Raw genomic sequence first — 24,644 nt, forward strand, 5'->3', positions numbered from 1 at the left:
AAATATGACAGTTTAAATCAACTGAAACTTGTACAAAAACTTTAAGTTAGCATTTTAAATGCTGACTGCAACATTTGCAAAATTTTTACAAAAGGTACTTAAAATGTCCGACACACGGACTTTTTGTAGTTCTAAATCGAGCGTTAGGCCTAGTTCGGATGAAATTACACTATTAAAATGATCACTGAACGATTCGTTTTTCTGAATCTTTACTATTTTGTTGTTCGCTAGAATACCATTTTGCGATTTCACACTTAAGCAAATGTTTGAAAACTCCGGATCTCCTTCCTTCATGGTGGCTGCCGTTTTTTTGTGCCGCACGGCGCATGCGCAGAGCTGATTCAGTTCAGAGTGCGCGCGCACTCGGCGGAGGCAGTAGTGTGTTGGAGGGAACAGAAGCAGAGATAACACTTATTTTGTCTCCGGTAAACCAGTCTTCTCTCGTTCAATTACGTGCTGGCATCAAAAGACACCGTTGGTTGTAAATGAAACCAAACTGAGTGGCTGGAGTGTATTTTCATACACAAATGGAGAAATGTTCGCTGAGTGTTTAATTGTGTAGCCGCCACTGCAGACCGTTGTCGTTGTTAATTCATAGCATGCTCAGCTGCGTGAATGTGTCATGCACCGAAAATAAGAGATTTACAAGCCAGGAACGCCTCATGATGCAATACGCAAGAAAAGAAAGAAGATTTACTGCCATTTTACTTTGTATTTGAGTAAAGTGAATAAATAAATGGTCTGTGGAAAATACATTTAATCCTGGGAACTGCATGCACAGGAGTTTATTTTGTGTTTACTCCCCCCGGCTGGCTACTTATTTGTCATGGCTGGCTAGTATGAGCCTTAGTGGAAAGCCCTGGGAATGTGGAAATGTCAAGTTCGATTTTAGATTTACGAACCCGAAAAAAATGTCGAAAAACCGGTGTTAAAAAAAAAAAATTTCAACCGCACAAACGGCACTCACCTGGCCGGTGGACCGGAAACAGAACATTTTTTAATAATGGCCTTAGTAAAGTTGTTCTTACATAAGACTCCTTCTTACGAGTGAGTTCGGGAATACCACGTACAGAGACAATGTTCGTTGCTTAAAAGTGTCTTTAAAGGACATGGGACATGAAACATAAATGCACGCTATATCAGTTTCTTTCCATTAAAAATATGAATTAATTGCATCAACAAATACAAAATCATCTATTAAATTCAGCAAAATCGTTATGTTCGTGATGATTATATGGCATTTCTGCTCGACTTCCGATATGCATTTTCTACAACCAGAAGAGCCGCTGTCACGTGATCATACGTCACAAAAACTTTCGGGCACAGCACAAGTGGGTAGATGAATGGAGAAGTGGATGACAAGAAAATTGTTTTTATAGTCTTTAAAGTACATTGAACATCATGGTGTATTGTGCTGCTTATGGTTGCAATAATTCCAATGGGAAATGCCCTGGAGTAAGTTTTTTTGCATTCCCCAAGGACCCGAAGCTGAGGAAAGTGTAGGCTCACTACTGCCGTAGAAAAAACTTTGCACCTACTGTTTCCCACAAACTGTGTTCGGACCATTTCACTGAGGATTCTTTCAACATTAATACTCAGGTACTGAGCGATATTAATTGCCGAGCCAAATTTAAGAGGCCGTATAGCCGGGTTCATGGAGGCAGTGATAGCGCCATAATATACACGGCCTAACATTCCTACAACTGTAGAGACAGTCAAGAAATCCTGTAACATTAATGGACATTTAAATAAATGTTAAGTTATGTTGGTAAGTTTGTTTAACTTTTCTTAATTTTCATCTCTTTCGCCAAATGGCGTCGTGTTGTTGGCTGTGATGGCGTTTCGCCATTTTGAATGTTTTCATCTCGGACTCTGGAAGCATTGTATCTCAATCAATCTCGAAAAATATCAGCAAAAAAAAAAATAGCTTGCAACGGACTTTAGCTAGATCTATGATGAACTTTCAATGTATGATACAAAAATAATACTTCTTTCAACAGATCATTAGCCTTTGAGCAGAATTGTTTTTAACTTACCAGGAAGTGTTATCGAGCCGACCGCTTTCAGTTTCATGGGGATTGAATGAACTCTCACTCTCAGAATCATCTGACCCGTCAGAGTAAAGACAAGATCCATGTTCATGTGAATTTCCAGCTATCGGTTCGAATTGATAGGGTCTAACTTCACATCTCTGTGAAACATCGGGAATGTCACTGTCGATGGTGTCCATTTCGGTAACCTGTTTACATTAGATTCCCAAGCGCTGGCTCCTTGGAAAGTTTTTGTTATGTCACGGGTCACGTGACCACCTAGCTCATTAACGAATCATTGTTTTACGCTGATGTATAAAAAAGTTGAATAATGTGATGATTTTCACATATTTGACGCCCTGCAGTGATTTAGATGGCATTTCTTATGTCCTTTATACATAATTATGCCCAGAAAAAAATCCACGTCCCATATCCTTTAAACTCACTGTTTCACCCTAAAGTGCAACGTTATCGGGAAACCCACCCCAGATCATGAAGGTACGAGTTATATGAGAAGGTTGTGGGTTCAAATCCCAGGACTGACTTGTATTCTGGCCACATTTTAAAGTCACTTTCGATGAAAGCGACTGGCAAATGAATAAATGTAACTGAATGAGACTTGCTTGTGCTCCACATCTCTAATAACTATTCCTGACTTTCCTAGGCTTAAGAGCATCTGAGCCATGATGCCATGAAATTAGCACTTTCTCAAATCAAGGACTAATTCCGAAACCATTCAGAGATTTTTTGTTTCCTATAAAGGAAGCTGCTTTACTGTTTGACATCACAAGTGTCCGAAGCTCGTGGCTTTGTTCGCATCACTGACGCAGTGCAATGTGAGCGTGAGTCAGATCTGAGTCATGGCGAGCTCTGCACGCACTAACTGACAGACACACTCCAGGTTGCCTGGGAAACACCGGTTAAGGAAAAAGGACATAAACTAAGATGTAGCAAGCACAGGAACTCAATACCTATTCAGAAGATGAGACAAAATGATGTACAAATGGAAGAGAAGAGTGCGAGCAGCTGCACATTCTGATCAACAACACCGCTAACGAGGAAACTAAATTAGCATCTCATTTTTCATTTAATAACTAACAAGCAGAGGAGAAAAAAAAATTTGTGCTGCAAATCCATGAAAAATAATAACTTTTTCTTAGGTCTTCTTTAATATGGCTTATATGCTAAGAACCCATGCTTAAGTGCCACTGTGGATAATAGTGAGAGGTGTGGGAAGCAGGTGCAATTATTCACTTACCCGCAAAATCTCCTCCACACAGCTGGAGTCATTGGGAAGGCTGACCTGCATGAGAAAAAAAAGGAAAAAAAAAGAAGAAAAATCTCATTAAAATGGTCGAAATGGTCAAGGACAGGCAGGATATGCGAAGCTATGAGAATATTCAGTGTACTTGTATCAAACCACACTGGCTGTTCATCAAGTAACCTTAAAATATTTTTATATTTTAAATTAATTATTATTTTTATAATTAAGCAGCCTTGTCGTACCCGAGTCTGACTCGTGCCCTAATTCTAAGGACTCGTGACTTGACTCGGACTCGTGCATTAACTGCATTCGGACTCGTAAATTGGAGACGAGGACTCGGATTTTTTCTTTTTTGTAACACGCCATAATAATTTGGTATAACGTATATCTACGTTAATTTTTGTACTAATTTCGTGGAAGAGTGTCACACCTGTGCACGTACATCAGATAGACTCTCGGGCACACTCCGGACAGCACGAGCACCAAGCGGACTCTCGCGCGTGTGCCGTAAACGATTTCATATAAAGGCAGCAACAGCCACCGTCAAATGGTACGGTTAAAGTTTTGTTCCCAGACTCGACTCGGATCAATCATGGACTCGACTTGAAATTTTCTTTAATGACTTGGACTTGGGGCGGCACGGTGGTGTAGTGGTTAGCGCTGTCGCCTCACAGCAAGAAGGTCCTGGGTTCGAGCCCCGTGGCCGGCGAGGGCCTTTCTGTGCGGAGTTTGCATGTTCTCCCCATGTCCGCGTGGGTTTCCTCCGGGTGCTCCGGTTTCCCCCACAGTCCAAAGACATGCAGGTTAGGTTAACTGGTGACTCTAAATTGACCGTAGGTGTGAATGTGAGTGTGAATGGTTGTCTGTGTCTATGTGTCAGCCCTGTGATGACCTGGCGACTTGTCCAGGGTGTACCCCGCCCTTCACCCGTAGTCAGCTGGGATAGGCTCCAGCTTGCCTGTGACCCTGTAGAAGAATAAAGCGGCTAGAGATAATGAGATGAGATGAGACTTGGACTTGAACGCTGGGGACTCGAGACCGGACTCGAACTTGAGGTTTAGTGACTCGACAACACCATTATAATTAAGTACAGCGCTCAGCGTAAATGAATGCACCCCCTTTGAAAAGTAACATTTTAAACAATATCTCAATGAACACAAACAATTTCCAAAATGTTGACAAGACAGAGTTTAATATAGCATCTGTTTAACATATAACATGAAAGTAAGGTTAATAATATAACTTAGATTACACATTTTTCAGTTTTACTCCAATTAGGGTGGTGCAAAAATGAGTACACCCCACTGAAAGTCTCTGGAGCAAAGCTAAATTGTAGACTACAAATGTCTAATTTAACAAGAATACAATCACAGGCGAGTCTAATTAGTCATTACACAGCTGTCCAGCAGACAGTTGACTATAAAAGGGTGTTAGTTAAAGAAAACCCCTTCCCGTTTCATGCTGTCAGCAACGGCACCACATGGAAGAGAAATGACACAAGACCTGAAAAAGAAAATAGTTTCTTTCCACCATAAAGGTGAAGGCTACAAGAAGATCAACAAAGCTTTACTTATCAGTCAGAATACTGTAGCAAAAGTGGTACAAAAATTTAAGAAAGATGGAACTGCGACCATCTCACAGAGACGTCCAGGTCGTCCACGGAAGTTAACACCTCGACAGGAGCGTCTTCTGATGAGAAGGGTTGAAGAAAATCGGCATGCAAGTTCACTGCAGTTATCTAAAGAAGTAGAAAGCCAAACTGGGGTGACTATTTCCCGTGACACAATACGGCGTACGCTGCAGAGGAATGGCATGGATGGAAAGAAGCTTCTCCTAAAGCCCAGGCATAAAAAAGGCCGCCTAGAGTTTGCCAGGGCCCATGCTGACAAAGATGAAGACTACTGGGACTCTATACTCTGGAGTGATGAGACCAAGATAAATGTTTTTGGAACTGATGGCATCGCAAAGGTGAGGAATACAAAGAAAAATGCACGGTGCCTACAGTGAAACATGGTGGTGGCAGTGTTCTTATGTGGGGCTGCATGAGTGCTGCTGGTGTCGGGGAGCTGCATTTCATTGATGGCATCATGAATTCACAGATGTATTGCTCTATACTGAAAGAGAAGATGCTACCATCACTCCGTGCCCTTGGTCGTCGTACACTTTTCCAACATGACTAAACACACATCTAAGGCCACTGTTGGATTTCTGAAGAAGAACAGGGTGAAAGTGATTCAGTGGCCAAGTACCGTATGTCTCCTGATCTGAACCCAGTCGAACACCTATGGGGAATTCTGAAGAGACAAGTTGAGCGTCACTCTCCATCCAGTCACTAAAAGAGGTCATTGTTGAAGAATGGAAAAAGATTGATGTTGCAAAATGTCGCCAACTTGTTCATTCCATGCCTAGAAGACTTGGTGCTGTTATTAAAAATCATGGAGGCCATACAAGGTACTAGATGTAGTAGTTTTTGTTGTGGCGTGTACTAATTTTTGCACCACCCTAATTTGAGTAAAACTGAAAAATGTGTAATCTAAGTTATATTATTAACCTTACTTTCACGTTATAAGTTAAACAGATGTTATATTAAACTTTGTCTTGTCAACATTTTGGAAATTGTTTGTGTTCATTGAGATATTGTTTAAAATGTTACTTTTCAAAGAGGGTGTACTCATTTACGCTCAGCACTGTACCGTAGATCTATTTTAAATTGTAATGTAATGCATTTTTTAAAATTTACCTATTTTTATATTTTTATTCGGGCTGTCGAAGTTAATGCGATAACAACAGGCTAACGCAAATTCCTTTTAACACGACTAATTTTTTTTTTTGACGTGCGATTAACATATGCACGTTCTGTGCCCCTCCCCCACAGTTTGGGAAATCAGGAAGTGATGTAGTGCGAGCGAGCGAGCGAGCGATGTAGCGAGTAGCTGGTCGACGTAAATGGTGATAAAGTGCACTTATGGACCGAATCAACTGATATTGTTGCATTCTGACTGTTTATATATTTTATATGCTTTTGACGGTCCAGAGGGGAGAAAAGAAGATGTGTGTGTTTGTGTGAAAGCGTGCGGGCTGCACACTGGAGTGAGAGTATTTGTTTTATTCTAAGAAATTTATGGGTTCTGTAAAAGTGTTTATAAATGCCGTTTATGCTCATGAATGTGCTGTATATTTACCAGTGAGTTATTGCATTTTACTAGAAAGCATCTCTATGAGCTGTGTTTTTAAAAGCTAGACGGCCTTTCGATTTCATAAAATCGGTGAAATTTAATTCCGTCTGAAATTTGCTCATTGTTGATATATGTTTATTTCTGTAACATCTCACAAAATATCAGGCTGGGAAGCGATTTCATTTGAGGGGATTCCCGAGCAAATGTGCATGAAATCGCTCGCTTTGCGCAGTCGAGCAGACAGAGGAAGTCCGTGTGCTGCGCATGCGCAGGTTTACCTTTGACCGTGCGCTGACAGTTACATCATTCTGTCGCTAAACGAAGAGCTGATCACACCGAGGTGCTCGCTGAGCGCCGATATTTATTAGTTTGGTCCTGCGTTTCATTTCCTTCGTATATAACATTACGTCTTTTCTTCTCGCTTTCTTTCCGCTACTGTAGTCGGTCTTTCACGTTTCATTCGCACACTCACGTCCTCCGTTTTTCTCTCCTGTTTCAAATTTGTATCCCACAATGCCTTGTGCGAACGGGGAAAGCCTACCATGTCATGCATGACATAGTATCTTGCATTGGGTCATGGTGAAGCAGGAAAAAATAGTGGAGAATTTCGGGCCAAGTGGCCTTAAATTCATTAATTGTTCTATTTAAAAAAATATTCATAATAAAATTGGAAGTCTGTGATTCGAATTCAGTAGCTTTCATTCCATTAAACAAAAATAATTGGGTGTCGGGGAAAATTCTTTTTATGACGTACGCTTGAAAAATTTGAAAGGCGGTCTACCTTTAACAAAGTATTTATTTGGGTTTTGAATTTTTATTTTCTTTATTTTAACATCGCCACTACTGTTGTCCAAAGTCCACATTACCGAGTTAGTTTCGTTTATTTTATTGCATAGTTTGAGGCTGGAAGTTAAGGACAGAACTAAAGGTAAATACTAATATTGTTTTGTTCACACTGAATCGTGCTCAACCCGAAAAATTATAAAGTTAACACTGCTTTTTTTTTTTTTAAATGCAGCAGGGGAATATAATACCCACAAAAATAACTTTTGCTGTGTCTAGCCTTATCCTTCCTGACCTGGCCACATACATTTACATAAAGCAAGCAGATTTGTCCTCTCCCACTCGCCAGAAACGTGAAAAATATCCTTTTAAGGTACATTGAGGACAGATTAAAAAAAAAAAAAAAGTGTGATTAATCATGAGTTCACTCTGGACAATAATGTGATTAATCATGATTAAATATTTTAATCGATTGACAGCCCTAATTTTTATCTATTGTCATTTTATTTGTTAGTTTTAAATTAAACTGTATGAACATTTTGAAAAAAAAAAAAAGGAAAAAAATTCCAAAATAAAAACTACAAAGAAATTAAAAAGGAAAATGAAGGGGAAATACAGAAATTGAGAAAAATAATAAATTTTGTATTGATTTAGTATTTTTAAAGGAACAGTCCACCGTACTTCCATAATGAAATATGCTCTTATCTGAATTGAGATGAGCTGCTCCGTACCTCTCCGAGCTTTGCGCGACCTCCCAGTCAGTCAGACGCAGTCAGACGTGCGGTCTCTCCTGTTAGCAATGTAGCTAGGCTCATTATGGCCAACGGTATTTTTTGGGGCTGTAGTTAGATGCGACCAAACTCTTCCGCGTTTTTCCTGTTTACATAGGTTTATATGACCAGTGACATGAAACAAGTTCAGTTACACAATTTGAAACGTAGCGATTTTCTATTCTATGGAAAGTCCGCACTATAATGACAGGCGTACTAACACCTTCTGCGCGCTTCGACAGCGCATTGATACGGAGCTCAGATATCAATGCGCTGCCGAAGCACGCAGAAGGTGTTAGTACGCCTGTCATTATAGTGCGGACTTTCCATAGCATAGAAAATCGCTACATTTCAATCTGTGTAACTGAACTTGTTTCATATCACTGGTCATATAAACTTATGTAAACAGGAAAAACGCGGAAGAGTTTGGTCGCATCTAACTACAGCCCCAAAAAATACCGTTGGCCATGCTGAGCCTAGCTACATTGCTAACAGGAGTGACAGCGCGTCTGACTGCGTCTGACTGACTGGGAGGTCGCGCAAAGCTCGGAGAGGTACGGAGCAGCTCGTCTCAATTCAGATAAGAGCATATTTCATTATGGAAATACGGTGGACTGTTCCTTTAAGCTTTTATTTAGTAATTGTTTACTTTTTAATTCTTTCTTTCTTTCTTTCTTTCTTTCTTTCTTTCTTTCTTTCTTTCTTTCTTTCTTTCATTTAGTGCCAATTATCTCGCCTGTGACAGACAGAGTAATCAGTGCCATTTGTTTGTTTATTTGTTTGTCTGTCTGTCTGTTAACAATCTAGCGTCTAGATGGTTGCACCGATTGACTTCAAATGTTCAGGCTAGGTGGGCAATGGTCCATAGATTACCTGATTAAATTTTGGGGATAATCGGGTCAAGGTGAAGGTGAAGGTCACCGGAAAGGTCAACCTTTCGGTCAAAATAACGTTTTCAGTTATAACTCAAAAGCGGTTGCCGATAGACAGATGTTTACTATTATGAGCATATAGGAACTCACATGCCAAAAGAGCTTTTCATTTGGCACCATGATCTTTGACCTTGAATGACCTTGAAAGGTCAAACTCAAGGTCACGGATTTTCAGAGGGCTGTAACTTGAAAACGGTTGATGGTAGACAGATATTTGCCATTATCAAATTATAGGGGGTGCCATATGGGCTTTTATTTAGCATCATGATCTTTGACCTTGAGTGATCTTGAAAGGTCAAACTGAAGGTCCTGGGTTTTCAAAGGGCTGTAACTTGAAAACGGTTGATGGTAGACAGATATTTACCATTATCAAATTATACGAAGTGCCATATGGGCTTTCATTTGACACCATGATCTTTGACCTTGAGTGACCTTGAAAGGTCAAACTGAAGGTCCTGGGTTTTCAAAGGGCTGTAACTTGAAAACGGTTGATGGTAGACAGATATTTACCATTATCAAATTATACGAAGTGCCATATGGGCTTTCATTTGACACCATGATCTTTGACCTTGAGTGACCTTGAAAGGTCAAACTGAAGGTCCTGGGTTTTCAAAGGGCTGTCACTTGAAAACAGTTGATGTAGACAGATATTTATCATTATCAACTTATAGGAAGTAACATATGGGCTTCCATTTGGCATCACGATCTTTGACCTTGAATGACTTTGAAACATCAAACTCAAGGTCATGGATTTTCACAGGACTATAACTTGACAGCTGATGACTGAGAAATAGTACCATTATCAACATATAGGTATAAAATAAGCGCGAGGTTTGTTTTGCCTGGCAACACTTGTTATTGTTTAATTATACAACTTCATAAAAAGATAAGATAACCTTAATGCCGTAAGTATTGTTAGCTAACTTCACCATTTCATGATGGCAAGCTTGTAAAAAAGCTGAAAGAACACGCGCAAGCCGACTCGCAAGAAAAGTTGCGCTAAACAATGAAACTTTTAACCAGGTTGGAATTTTCAGTCATGTCTTCACTGGAATGGAAGGAAATCACTTTTTATTTTGAGACAGATCAGGCTGAAATTAGGTCGGTGTAAATTTTTTTTTTTTTTTACCCTTATGCCTTGTGCGTTGCACACAGGTATGCTGGAAGCTGGATAATCACCAGCTTGCATCAGCCCATCATAAGGGAGAGAAATGTCAGCGAGTATACATGTTGCAATAACTCACCAACACTTTTAAGCAAGCCGAGGAAAGCAGCTATTAAACACTAAGAAGTGTCCGGTTGAGTAATGGTGCACACTTGGTTGCGTATCCGGGATCTAAGAATTGCTTAATAATGGTCAATTTGGTATGCTTGGAGTGACTTTTTCAGCTTCACTACTTTGTGTGTATTGTTGCCACATTGCTGCACTGGCGATGTCTCTGCTGCTGCTTCCTCTCTTGGTGGACACTTTAGTCCAGTCGAGGACACTTGAGTTGAGCAAAGCTGCTGGAGAGAGACACTTTTCTCTAGTGTGTGGCTGGATGATGACATCAGTCCACTTCTGGCATGGAAGGAAGCCAGCAGTTGCACTAAAAGTCAAATGGTCTGAAGGGAAACTGTCCAGTCTGTCCAGCTGCCATGACACAATGTGCTATATCTGGCTGCTGCAAACAAAAACCCATCCCACTCTCAGACCAAGAGTTGCTCAGGTCCTCAGTCAAAGCAATGCTGTGTTCAATGATGTGCGGCGGTCTGGGAAATCCCATCTTACACTACCGTTCAAAAGTTTGGGGTCACCCAGACAATTTTGTGTTTTCCATGAAAAGTCACACTTTTATTTACCACCATAAGTTGTAAAATGAATAGAAAATATAGTCGAGACATTTTTCTGGCCATTTTGAGCATTTAATCGACCCCACAAATGTGATGCTCCAGAAACTCAATCTGCTCAAAGGAAGGTCAGTTTTATAGCTTCTCTAAAGAGCTAAACTGTTTTCAGCTGTGCTAACATGATTGTACAAGGGTTTTCTAATCATCCATTAGCCTTCTGAGGCAATGAGCAAACACATTGTACCATTAGAACACTGGAGTGAGAGTTGCTGGAAATGGGCCTCTATACACCTATGGAGATATTGCACCAAAAACCAGACATTTGCAGCTAGAATAGTCATTTACCACATTAGCAATGTATAGAGTGGATTTCTGATTAGTTTAAAGTGATCTTCATTGAAAAGAACAGTGCTTTTCTTTCAAAAATAAGGACATTTCAAAGTGACCCCAAACTTTTGAACGGTAGTGTATGTCTCTTTCCCTGTTCATACCTGGCATGAACGTGCTGAGTGACTGGATCACAATCACACAGCGCAGGTTATAGGCGTGGACGTAGTCAAATGCATCTCGAAGACATATTGTGATCTGATCACTCAAACCTCAATACCAGACATGGTCTGGGGTGTATAGAGCCACACCACATTTATACCGTGAACACGGATGTGTGCCTTACAGCAATGAAGGACCAACTAATTGATTGCGTTGTGCTAATCTTTTGACGACCTTTTTCTTTGGAGGAGTTAAAGTCACAATTAAAGGGGGTTAGACAATCAGAGATGGCTGAACGAAAATAATAATAATCATGAAAATATTTTACCCAGTAGAAATGCACTTGATTGTATTTTCCTTGAAGATAAATTTCGCACCTTGTCTTTCTTTTTTTTTTTGGAGGAAACAAAGACACTTGCTTTTAATATCCAAATTCATTCTATCCACAGTCGCCGGATCTCAGCAATCATACACTCTGATTGGCTACTCACTCTACTACTACAACCCCAATTCCAAAAAAGATGGGACAAAGTACAAATTGTAAATAAAAACGGAATGCAATAATTTACAAATCTCAAAAACTGATATTGTATTCACAATAGAACATAGACAACATATCAAATGTCGAAAGTGAGACATTTTGAAATTTCATGCCAAATATTGGCTCATTTGAAATTTCATGACAGCAACACATCTCAAAAAAGTTGGGACAGGGGCAATAAGAGGCTGGAAAAGTTAAAGGTACAAAAAAGGAACAGCTGGAGGACCAAATTGCAACTCATTAGGTCAATTAGCAATAGGTCATTAACATGACTGGGTATAAAAAGAGCATCTTGGAATGGTAGCGGCTCTCAGAAGTAAAGATGGGAAGAGGATCACCAATCCCCCTAATTCTGCGCCGACAAATAGTGGAGCAATATCAGAAAGGAGTTCGACAGTGTAAAATTGCAAAGAGTTTGAACATATCATCATCTACAGTGCATAATATCATCAAAAGATTCAGAGAATCTGGAAGAATCTCTGTGCGTAAGGGTCAAGGCCGGAAAACCATACTGGGTGCCCGTGATCTTCGGGCCCTTAGACGGCACTGCATCACATACAGGCATGCTTCTGTATTGGAAATCACAAAATGGGCTCAGGAATATTTCCAGAGAACATTATCTGTGAACACAATTCACCGTGCCATCCACCGTTGCCAGCTAAAACTCTATAGTTCAAAGAAGAAGCCGTATCTAAACATGATCCAGAAGCGCAGACGTCTTCTCTGGGCCAAGGCTCATTTAAAATGGACTGTGGCAAAGTGGAAAACTGTTCTGTGGTCAGACGAATCAAAATTTGAAGTTCTTTATGGAAATCAGGGACGCCATGTCATTTGGACTAAAGAGGAGAAGGACGACCCAAGTTGTTATCAGCGCTCAGTTCAGAAGCCTGCATCTCTGATGGTATGGTGTTGCATTAGTGCGTGTGGCATGGGCAGCTTACACATCTGGAAAGACACCATCAATGCTGAAAGGTATATCCAGGTTCTAGAGCAACATATGCTCCCATCCAGACGACGTCTCTTTCAGGGAAGACCTTGCATTTTCCAACATGACAATGCCAAACCACATACTGCATCGATTACAGCATCATGGCTGCGTAGAAGGAGGGTCCGGGTACTGAACTGGCCAGCCTGCAGTCCAGATCTTTCACCCACAGAAAACATTTGGCGCATCATAAAACGGAAGATACGACAAAAAAGACCTAAGACAGTTGAGCAACTAGAATCCTACATTAGACAAGAATGGGTTAACATTCCTATCCCTAAACTTGAGCAACTTGTCTCCTCAGTCCCCAGACGTTTACAGACTGTTGTAAAGAGAAAAGGGGATGTCTCACAGTGGGAAACATGGCCTTGTCCCAACTTTTTTGAGATGTGTTGCTGTCATGAAATTTAAAATCACTTAATTTTTCTCTTTAAATGATACATTTTCTCAGTTTAAACATTTGATATGTCATCTATGTTCTATTCTGAATTGAATATGGAATTTTGAAACTTCCACATCATTGCATTCCGTTTTTATTTACAATTTGTACATTGTCCCAACTTTTTTGGAATCGGGGTTGTAGGATATCAGCTCATATACCGTGAGTAGAGAAAACCAAAATGGCGGAGCGTGTTGTTGAACCAACCGAGCACGAAATAAAAACTACTCTAAAACAAAACCCCAAAAAATACAAAATAAAAAGCAACACAATATGAAATAAATGTATTTGACGGTAAGAACATATCTTTTTTTTATTTTTCAAGAATTCTTATTAGCGCAATTTTCACAAATTGCTCCTGTCATTCTAAGCGGAAATTATTTTCTCGGACGTTTCGTATAAAGTTTTTATCTATCGAATTTGTAAAAAAAAAAAGCTCTGTTGCTCAAAATCCAGTGAATGTGGATCGAATAAAACAGTTATTCCACTCAATCTTGTCATACATGGCTTATAGCCGACTCGGTGCTACGTGCCTCGTCGGCTATCAGCTCATGTACGACTCGATTTTGTGGAATAACTGTTAAGTAGCTCAGCCGCTGAATTTTATTCAATATATCCTGATGACTTTGATTAGTAAAAGTTCTACAACCAAATAGATAAATACACTTTTCTAAGTGGATCTAAGGTAATATGTTCAGTACGTTATCTTCAATCAACTTAATTTTAGTTTGCTAAAAAAAAAGATTCCTACAGCTAGCAAGGCCAAAGGGCGCATCGCAAAATGCAGCAAGCCGCCAGACATAAACTTCCTGTTTTGTCAGGGCCGGCACATCATTTCCTGTTCCCATAGAAACATAATGTTCAGGCTGAGCCTCTCTAATCAGATGTTGCTCCAGCATTGTCCTTCTTTGCTTCGATATTAAGAGTGTTCCGGAGTGAGCCTATTGCTCTGACACTCGAGTTCATTTCTGAGTTACCTGTGGTGAACTCCATTTCGATTCCAGCCGAGACGCTAAAAGGAGGGGATTTTTTTTTGTGTTTTTTTTTTTTTTTGACAGCATGCACCGAATGCAAAGCTTGCTTCATATTGCCTGTGGGCTGACAGAAATGTCAGAGATATAAAGAGGGGATTCGTGCATGCTACTAAATTGTTTGCGCTAGCAATTTATTTTTTTTTGGAGGGGGACGGGTCTTGGTGATGATGGGGACGTCTGGTCTTTATGCATTATGCTTTGCTCGTATTCAAGTTCAAAGCAAATAACTGAATAGCATGCAAATCCTACTGCGACATTTCACGGATAGGGAACCTTTTGCTGGTGAACCAGACATCGTAATAGGACTAGCGTTCATCTTTCCTCCTCATATTCCTCCGTGTTGTTGTGTAAAAATGCCAGTTGTCCAGCTGAGACCTTATTTCCGCTGTATGGCAGGAATCCTGTACTTTCCTGCAGCTCGAGACTGATTGAATAGCTTTACAAATGATTTCTCTCCGATAGTCGCTGTCAGATTGAAATATTGTCGAGGAACAGGGTTTTTTTTTTCCAATGCTAGTCTACATTTCTCATCTCATCTCATTATCTCTAGCCGCTTTATCCTTCTACAGGGTCGCAGGCAAGCTGGAGCCTATCCCAGCTGACTACGGGCGAAAGGCGGGGTACACCCTGGACAAGTCGCCAGGTCATCACAGGGCTGACACATAGACACAGACAACCATTCACACTCACATTCACACCTACGGTCAATTTAGAGTCACCAGTTAACCTAACCTGCATGTCTTTGGACTGTGGGGGAAACCGGAGCACCCGGAGGAAACCCACGCGGACAACATGCAAACTCCGCACAGAAAGGCCCTTGCCGGCCACGGGGCTCGAACCCGGACCTTCTTGCTGTGAGGCGACAGCGCTAACCACTACACCACCGTGCCACTGCTATGTTAATATATTTTATTTTAAAAAAAAAAGTGGCACACAAATCAAAGCGAGCGGTGATTCAGCAGCCAGTTTTAATCACAGCAAGCCAGACTGTTTTGTCTTCTCTCCCAGATCAGTTTCGCATCGAGTCTCTTTCAAGGTGATGAAAAAAAACAAGCCTTTTAATTGGCAGATGTAGATATCGAGATCACTCTAAGTGTCAGGCTCAAGATTTATTTTATTTTATTTTATTTTTTTGGTGGCATGTCTGCAGAAATGCATTGGGGGAAAAAAGTGTTCATCACTTCAGTGCAGCAACCTTTCAGAGACATATAGAAATCATATTCCTGTGAATTATGGAAAGATCTGGCGTAATATTGTGGTGGCAATTACTGGGGCATGAATGCATTCTTTCTATGAAATAGCGGTCTGTGGAACAGCAGATAAGATGCATTTATTATTTTTTTTCCTTCCGAGGAACAGAAAAAAAAAGAGCCATCAAAGTGAGCAGCTGCACTCAGCACTTATCCTGGTGTAAATTGTGCTTAAAAAGTGGAAGAGTGGCTCAACGAACAAGTACGCCCATCTGAGAAGGAAAGTGCGACGGAGATGGAGGGAGGAGGGATGAGTTTATGAGTCTACCTGTCTCTCCATCTGACAATAGATGCAGGATTGGTGTGGAAATGGGAGGGTTGGGATGATGGATGGCAGAAAAAAAAAGGACACGGAACAGTCGACAGTGACAGCCGGTGCAGCCCTGTGAAGGTACGAAGGGACTTGTGTCCTGATATAGATGAATAGGCAGGTGAGATGAGAAGAAAAAAGGAAGTTCTTCTGCTTCACAGGAGGGTGAGGGGTAAAAAAGGAAAAAAAAAGAAAGATTGCAACAAGTCAGTCTAAGAATTATACGACAAGGAAATGGAGATGGACCAAGGAAGTGGGAATATCTATAGTATGAAGTTCTGACTAAAATCAGAAAGAATTATGAAATGAAATCTGGCAAAAAAAAAAAAAGAGGGTGATGTTTGCTCTGCAACCTGATGTGTGCTCTCGATTTGAACCGGCATGCATAATGCTGTCTTTGAACTACTGACAAAGAGAAAGAGAGAAAGGAAATGAGAGAGAGAGAGAGAGAGACTCAGGTTCGTGCATTTTGCCCTTCTTCTACATGCACCATCATGCATGATTTAGAACAACACGGCTTGACTTTTTTTTTTTTGCTTGTTGGAAAAAATAAAAAATAAATTAATAATAATAATAATAATAATAATAATAAATCAGAGAGTGAATGTGCAGAAAATCCCAGCTCTCCTCCTGAATTATATCTCTCACTTTCTAGAGAAAACAAAAAAAAAATTGATATTTCATCAAGATTTATTTGATATTTAATGTAAAGAATATAATAATAATAATAATAATAATAATAATAATAATAATAATAATAATAATAATAGAATGTTAGAATTGAATAAAATATTATAGAATCTAGAATAGGCTGTAGAACAGATCGAATGGAATAGACTATAATAGAATTAGAATTGATAAATTAATAGAACAGACCGTAATAGAATTAGAATCAATTAATTTATAGATAGAATAGGACAGAATAGACAATAGAGTAGAATGGAATTAGAATCGGTTAATTAATACAATTAATAAAATAGAATAGACTATAGAAGAGAATTGATTAATCAATTAATCAATGAATATAATTAATAAATTAGAATAGACTATTAAAGAATTAGAATTAATTACTTAATTAATTAATCAATCAATTTATTTATATAATTAATAGAATAGGATAGACTAGACAGTAGAATAGAATGGGCTATAATAGAATGAATGAATGAATAGAATAGACTATAGAACAGAATATTATAACAATATGTTGCAATATTTAATGGAAAGGTAATTCAATATTCATCACTTTCATCACGATTCAGTATAACGTTCACGTAACCAGTGCGTGACATAAAAGCACAAGCTGACAAACGAAAGGTAACGTTTGTCTGCAGTCTCTTCAGACAGAAACGTCCATTCTGCTCATATATCTGTACCTGTGACAGAGATACGCATTACCATTTCCAAGAATTAAATTACAACCACTCCTGCGGAATGTCAGTTTGGACAAATACAAAATAAATAAATAAATAAATAAATTTAAAATGAACTAATTATCTCTCGAGACGTCGCAAGAGGTCTGCTCTGACTGCACAACGGCCCTGGTGTGGAAAACAACATGTTTCCGAAGCACGTGTCCATCTGTGAAACACAATCCTCAGGGAATCGAGTAAACGAATAAACAGCCAATCATATGAAGCTTCACGTCAACTGAAGTCAATGTGACAAACGGCAGGCTCGCACTTCCTGCTGCAGCCTGTATCGACGGCTCCGGTTTGTTTTTTCTCCCTCCGAATAATCATTCAAGCTGCTGCCAGATGTACTGTAGCTCAATTAAATTAGAAAAATAGAGATTGTCGTGGTGTTGAGTGACTTACTAACATGCTTGTTCCAGTCATTCATCAGCTTTTACTGAGATTTCCAAGGCCTGCGGCGAGACTGTTTTTTTTTTTTTTTCTCCACAGCACTGTGGGAATCAGCTAGTTTAATGAATTTTCCCTGCTTGAAAAATGTCCATAGTGTTTTCATGAAAACTAACCTTTGGCCTCAACATGGATATCACAATAATGACCTTAATGTTAGTGCTGAAATGATGGCACCATTTTGGAAACGCCTTTGGAAATATTTCAAATGTATAGTATACTGGATTGTGCGAAAGGCTTAGGTCTATTTTTTTTTTTTTTTGTTTATACAAACTTTGTTATAGATTTCTATTTGATGACTTCGACATTATCGAGTCAGTACAAAAAAAAAAAAATTTAGAGTTCCCAACGTCCGTCTTTTTTTCCAGCACGTAAATTAAATGTTACGGAAAAAAAAAAAAACTTTGTATCTGAGAAGCATGTTCCATAAGAGAGCAGTTTTTAGATTAAAAAAGAAAACATAATGAAGGCTGCTGGGTTTTGGTGCAAAATGAAGACGCGAGTGTGACGGTCAAAGTGTCCAGAAGAACTGTAGCTGGTTCTGTAAGACGCTCAGTAAAACCTACAACTCATTTCCGCATAAAACTGCACTCATTGGACCTGAGACTATTTTTTTAAGCAAAGGGAATTTCGTCTCACACCAAATATTGACTTTGTTTCATTTATTATCGCTTACTGCTTATAGGGAAACCGGAGCACCCAGAGGAAACCCACGCAGACACGGGGAGAACATGCAAACTCCACACAGAAAGGCCCTCATCAACCACTGGGCTCGAACCCATAACCTTCTTGCTGTGAGGCGACAGCGCTAACCACTACACCACCGCACCGTCCCTTGTTATAAAAATCTCATCTCATCACGTCTAGCCGCTTTATCCTTCTACAGGGTCGCAGGCAAGCTGGAGCCTATCCCAGCTGACTACGGGCGAAAGGCGGGGTACACCCTGGACAAGTCGCCAGGTCATCACAGGGCTGACACATAGACACAGACAACCATTCACACTCACATTCACACCTACGGTCAATTTAGAGTCACCAGTTAACCTAACCTGCATGTCTTTGGACTGTGGGGGAAACCGGAGCACCCGGAGGAAACCCACGCGGACACGGGGAGAACATGCAAACTCCGCACAGAAAGGCCCTCGTCAACCACTGGACTCGAACCCATAACCTTCTTGCTGTGAGGCGACAGCGCTAACCACTACACCACCGCGCCGTCCCTTGTTATAAAAATGTGGTATAAGCAAAGGTCGGAAATAAGGACGTACAAACACTTCATCGCTCTACTTTTTTAGTTTTCAGCTATCTGTACTTAACTTGAGTATTTATTTTTCTGGCAACATTTTACTTGTAATTTCCACATTTTAGCACAAATATCTGTACTTTTTCCTGCTTTTCCTTTCAAATCAGGCTCGTTATTTTACTTGTAATGCATTTCAGGGGAATTATCGACTATTTTTGTGGCTACTGTCTCATAGAGGCAAAGCAAGGCAGTAGCCACGATGTCATCATGTTGTAAGAATGTAAGAATGAGTGGAACAATAGCGCACTGTGCATACGCATAAGCATTACAATCACCAGAATGGTGAATCGCGATGCGAACAGTTGATCTCGCGTTATCAAAGGTACACAAGAACGCGCGGCGAAGCCGCAATGTCATCGTGTTATAAGAATGTAAGAATGAGTGTAACAATAGCGAAACTTCGTAACCAATCAGCACTTATCCTGATCAAATTCAATTACCCCTTCTACTTTTTGATAAACTTGGGAACCAATCAGAACCAGAAACCAAATAAAAGAACCCTCGTTATAACTTCGTAGTACTGGAAGATAATCGGCAGATAAAAAGATAAACGAAGTTCACCTCGTGGTTCGCCTAGGTTACTGATTCAATATCAAGTAAGCGGTGTTTATTTTAAGAAAATTTACCTTTTGATTATCACAGCTTTTGTTTGGTCCTTCTAAAAGGTCAAATGAAAGGTTTTGTAAGGGTTTTTTTTTAGCTTTTTGGCAGATATATTGAAAAGCCGATATCAAACTTCTGCTATTCACTTTCCATGGTAGCCGCGGGGTCTTAAAAGTCTTAAAAAAGTCTTAAATTTAATATTCCAAAATTAAGGCCTTAAAAAGTCTTAAATTGCTTTGCTCAAGTCTTAATTTTTTAAACAAAGGTCTTAAATTTACTCATACTATTCTACAATGTGAAAACGTGGGTTTTGCGTAACATCAGTGAATTTCTTGGAGTATGCGCAAAGAAAGAAACAATATTGGTACATTTTCGCGCCGGCGCAATTGTCGGAGTCCGTGGTGGAGAGGAGACTCTGCGAATCGCAGCATGGGGAAGTGTCGTTTTAATCAGCAGAAAGATATCGTGATTGGGTGAGGGAGGTTCCTGGAAGTGACGTTGAAGCAAGATGCTGTGTTTGTCGAAAGACCTTCAAGTTGTCCACTATAGGTCATTTCGCTTTAGAGTCTCACATGAAGAGCCCAAAGCACATTGCATCTGCCCTCCACCGCCACCAGCCCATCGCTCAGTTCTGCATGGTTCAATCTCCGAATGCACCTGGAGTTGGCACGAGCACCACTGTCGAACGTCAGCAGCATCAGCCAAGCCAGACATCATCGGCAAGGCTAGCAACAACACAAGGGCCGAGCAGTGGCATGATGGGTGTCGGTGGAACCCCGACACTTCGGGCAGAGGTGCTCTGGATTTTAAAAACAATTACGGAACACCACTCGTACAGCTCAAATGAGGGCATAAACGAACTCTTTAAAGTGCTGATGACATGTTTTTGACATCTTTGGCGATGTTTTATAACATAAAAGGTAATTCCCGATGATCCATATATTAATTCACGAAGGCGCCTATTTTACAAGTTATGATAAACGCGGCTATTTGGGCAAATTTGACGGGGCTGCAGCACCCAGGAGACGGAGGAGGAGGAGCTACCGTATATGACGTCAGCGAAAGAATCTTCCTCCTAACTTACCAGTTTGTTGTTGATGCGACAGGTGTTCAGTTTATCATTATTAGTATTATTATTATACATTATTATACATTATATATATATATATATATATATATATATATATAGTTATATATAGTTATTATGCCTTCGCGTTGTGTTGCCGGCTTTCGCTCCAAAACCCACAAGGATGGGGTAAGTTTATTCAGGTTTCCCAGAGATCCCGAGCTGCATACGAAGTGGGTGAAGCAAGTCAGGCGCACTCGTGACAAGTGGGAGCCCTCACCAACATCCGTCCTGTGCTCTGAACACTTCGATTTGGATTGTTTTGACACCCTTCCCAGCTTAAAAGAATCTCTTGGGTGTTCAGTTCAGCACAAACGTGTGTTGCAACCATCAGCAGTGCCTACAGTATTCCGGAGGGGGTCTACTAGTAGCTATGCCGGATCCAGCAGTCGCCTGGGACAAGCCGACTCCTCCAAAGACAGTCCTCCTGTCAGAACATGTGTTGAGAAACGACATAAGATAAAGGCACGTAGAGCTATAGAGTGCTCCGACATGATGCTAAAAATAGTAACACTGCGGTCTGCGCGGCCATCTTGGAAGTGACTCGCTCCAGAGCGCTCATAGAGTACACATCATAGAGTACACATTCATGATAATCATAAATGTAATCATAAAGTCGGCGTGATATCAGTCATGTATTTGCTTGTGAAAGCTTGCGGCTTTCATGTAACTGCCACCTAGCAACGAGAGGCAAAGGGTAAAGAGGGTAGACTATCATAGATTCTATTCGGAAGAGATCAACACATGATTGCTTAAAAATTAGGTATTTTAACAATTTGCATCTGTTTTGTGATTATCGTGACACTTGTGTGTTATATAGAACTGTATGTCTTATCAGCACATCGAGGATCTTCCACCGGAGGCTTTAGCAAGTACTCGTAGCAACACTACACTTTACCCTTTGCCATGCGTTGTTAGGGAACGGTAGCAAGTACCCCGATGACCGACTTCAAGAATATGTAGAAAAAATTTAGAAATTATACTTTCCAAAAGTCATTTGAGCTTAGTGTATTGCATTTCCATTTAAATTGTAGGTTCTTGCTGATGTTTTTGCGGAGTATGACGCAGCTGCTGAATCAGAAGCTGCAGAGTTTGTATGTACTAGTTGTGAACATTCACATTATTATCAATCTCATTTATTTAAAATCAGATAAAATCATGCCATCATGATCACTGCTTAAAGTACCAGTATTTGGTTGTTCTTTTGTTCAGAACTGTGATGCCAGCTGCAAAGTAGACCAGCATTTTCATGCGCCATTTCCATTGAGTAGAACAGCCAGTGAACCGCAGCGTGTTCTTCCGCTGACGTCACAGCATGGCCGCGAGCCACGGACCCAGTTTTCTTGCGCTGTGCAATTAAAAGTTGGATATTCGCGTAACAGCTTCTTTTCACGTAATTATAACAGAAATCTAACATGTTTGCCATGTTGTATAGTTTATTTAAGAAATTGCATAGAGTCATGTTCGTGTCATCAGCCCTTTAAAGTGCCATTCCACCATTGGATGTATTCTTTGGCATAAAATACAATATATTTTATGACAACATGACTAGATAGAGAAATCTTTTAGCTTCAAAATGATATATCAAACATAATTTTTTGACAACGACAAGTATATTAATTTTGCGACCAAAGTCACCTACCCTTTTAATTTCCGCGTGGTAGTGAAACGTGATGTCATCGGCAGGTTCCCCTTCTTGTGTACCACGTGTCTTTTTTTTTTTTAGACCAGGAAACCCCCAAAGTGAGAGAGTAATTTCTCCTCGTATATGGGGGCCAAAAAAATTGCGAAAAATTTTGAGTTAATCTTTCAGTTAGCTAGATTTATTGGTATTAGCTAGATTTATTGGTATTATTTTTATCGCGTTCTATCCGCCATTGCTGATAATATGTGCCACGTCACACGTCACGTGGTACACAAGAAGGGGAACCTGCCGATGACATCACACGCGGAAATTAAAAGGGTAGGTGACTTTGGTCGCAAAATTAATATACTTGTCGTTGTCAAAAAATTATGTTTGATATATCATTTTGAAGCTAAACGATTTCTCTGTCTAGTGATACCGTTTATATATCTCATCTCATTATCTCTAGCCGCTTTATCCTGTTCTACAGGGTCGCAGGCAAGCTGGAGCCTATCCCAGCTGACTACGGGTGAAAGGCGGGGTACACCCTGGACAAGTCGCCAGGTCATCACAGGGCTGACACATAGACACAGACAACCATTCACACTCACATTCACACCTACGGTCAATTTAGAGTCACCAGTTAACCTAACCTGCATGTCTTTGGACTGTGGGGGAAACCGGAGCACCCGGAGGAAACCCACGCGGACACGGGGAGAACATGCAAACTCCGCACAGAAAGGCCCTCGCCGGGCACGGGGCTCGAACCCGGACCTTCTTGCTGTGAGGCGACAGCGCTAACCACTACACCACCGTGCCGCCCACCGTTTATATATGTTGTCAAAATATATTGTATTTTATGCCAAAGAATACATCCAGGGCAGCACGGTGGTGTAGTGGTTAGCTGGGATAGGCTCCAGCTTGCCTGCGACCCCGTAGAAGGATAAAGCGGCTAGAGATAATGAGATGAATGAATGAATGAGAATACATCCAGTGGTGGAATGGCACTTTAAGGCTGTGTTCCCAGACTCGGAAGTCGCTACAACATTCTCCTGTGGAAAAAACAAAACATCTTACATAACAAAATTCGGTCTTGCTTGTCTTGAATGTGAAGATTCAACAAGCAATGCACATAATGACTTTTAAGTATATAACTTTTATAATAAAAGTATTTTTACTTGAAACATTTGTCATTATTGGGAATTTGATCTGGTGTTCTACGACCGCATAATGGGTGCGATGTAGGTCTTAATTCTCATTTAAGTGGTCTTAAAAAGGTCTTTAAAAATCTTAAATTTATGGTGGTCAAACCTGGGGAAACCCTGCTTTCATTTTTTTATTGAATTTTTTTTTATTTTCAAGTCTTTACACTACACTTGTGAAACAAAATGTGCTCACTAGTACTAACTAATGCTTCTCAGACAATTCATGAACAAGTGCTTTCTTAGGATTTTGAAAATCGATAGAGTTCACAGCACTGTATTTTGAACAAAACACAGTCAACAAAATTGGTAACCAAAATACTACAAGCCCTGATGCTGCTCACAGCTTGGTGACGCTTGCAAGAGATGAGGCGAGTAGAATTGATAACGTGTATATATGCTATATTTACTGTATGGACATGGAATCAGAAAAGTATTTTATTTATAAGCAGTAGCCACATGGACCCATAGGGTACCTATTTTTATTTTGCGTCATTGTGCACCTTCGATGTACGACACTGATTACACCGACCCAATGCGGCAACCCTGACTTTGAATCAAAACATGAGCTGCGTTCAAACTCAGTAAACTGAGGTCTGCTGAACGGATTTTCTTTTAACGTTTAAACATTTTTGTGTAAACATATCAAATTGTTCGAGTTAAATACCCAAGGCTTTAGTTGTATGCGATGTATGCTCTTCAAACACTTAAAATAAGTTATTAGCAAGGATGTAAGGAGTCTGGTAAGGTAAGGATAGGTATAAGTTACCATTATAAGCTATAAGCTGGGTTGTCGAGGTTAGCGCACTGTACATCGCTAGCTGCTCGTCAATAGACTGCATGTGCAAGTGGATTATTTATTTGTCACAAATTATTTGGAAATTAAAATATCTGTCGTGGAGCACTGCATTATTTAAGAATTAATTTAATCATGCACGGGTTTGCCTCCTTCCAGGCACCACATGCCGACTCCAGTTAACTTTTTATAGTAACAGCCAGTTGAAATGTCCCTTAAAGGGATACTTTTTACTTTTATATCTCATCTCATCTCATTATCTCTAGCCGCTTTATCCTGTTCTACAGGGTCGCAGGCA

At 40.2% G+C, this 24,644-nt stretch overlaps 1 protein-coding gene across 3 annotated transcripts in view; it reads right to left on the minus strand.

The window, feature by feature from the left end:
* The window catches only part of aff2 (AF4/FMR2 family, member 2), a 601,714-nt gene that overhangs the window by 270,677 nt on the left and 306,393 nt on the right, over positions 1-24,644 (minus strand). For all 3 annotated transcript variants that reach the window (XM_060927383.1, XM_060927382.1, XM_060927380.1), the window contains one exon: positions 3,289-3,333. In XM_060927383.1, coding sequence (XP_060783366.1) covers positions 3,289-3,333 — 45 coding nt within the window. The remainder of the gene's footprint in view (positions 1-3,288; positions 3,334-24,644) is intronic.

The sequence above is a fragment of the Neoarius graeffei genome, chromosome 8, assembly GCF_027579695.1.
Source record: "Neoarius graeffei isolate fNeoGra1 chromosome 8, fNeoGra1.pri, whole genome shotgun sequence".
NCBI lineage: Eukaryota > Metazoa > Chordata > Actinopteri > Siluriformes > Ariidae > Neoarius > Neoarius graeffei.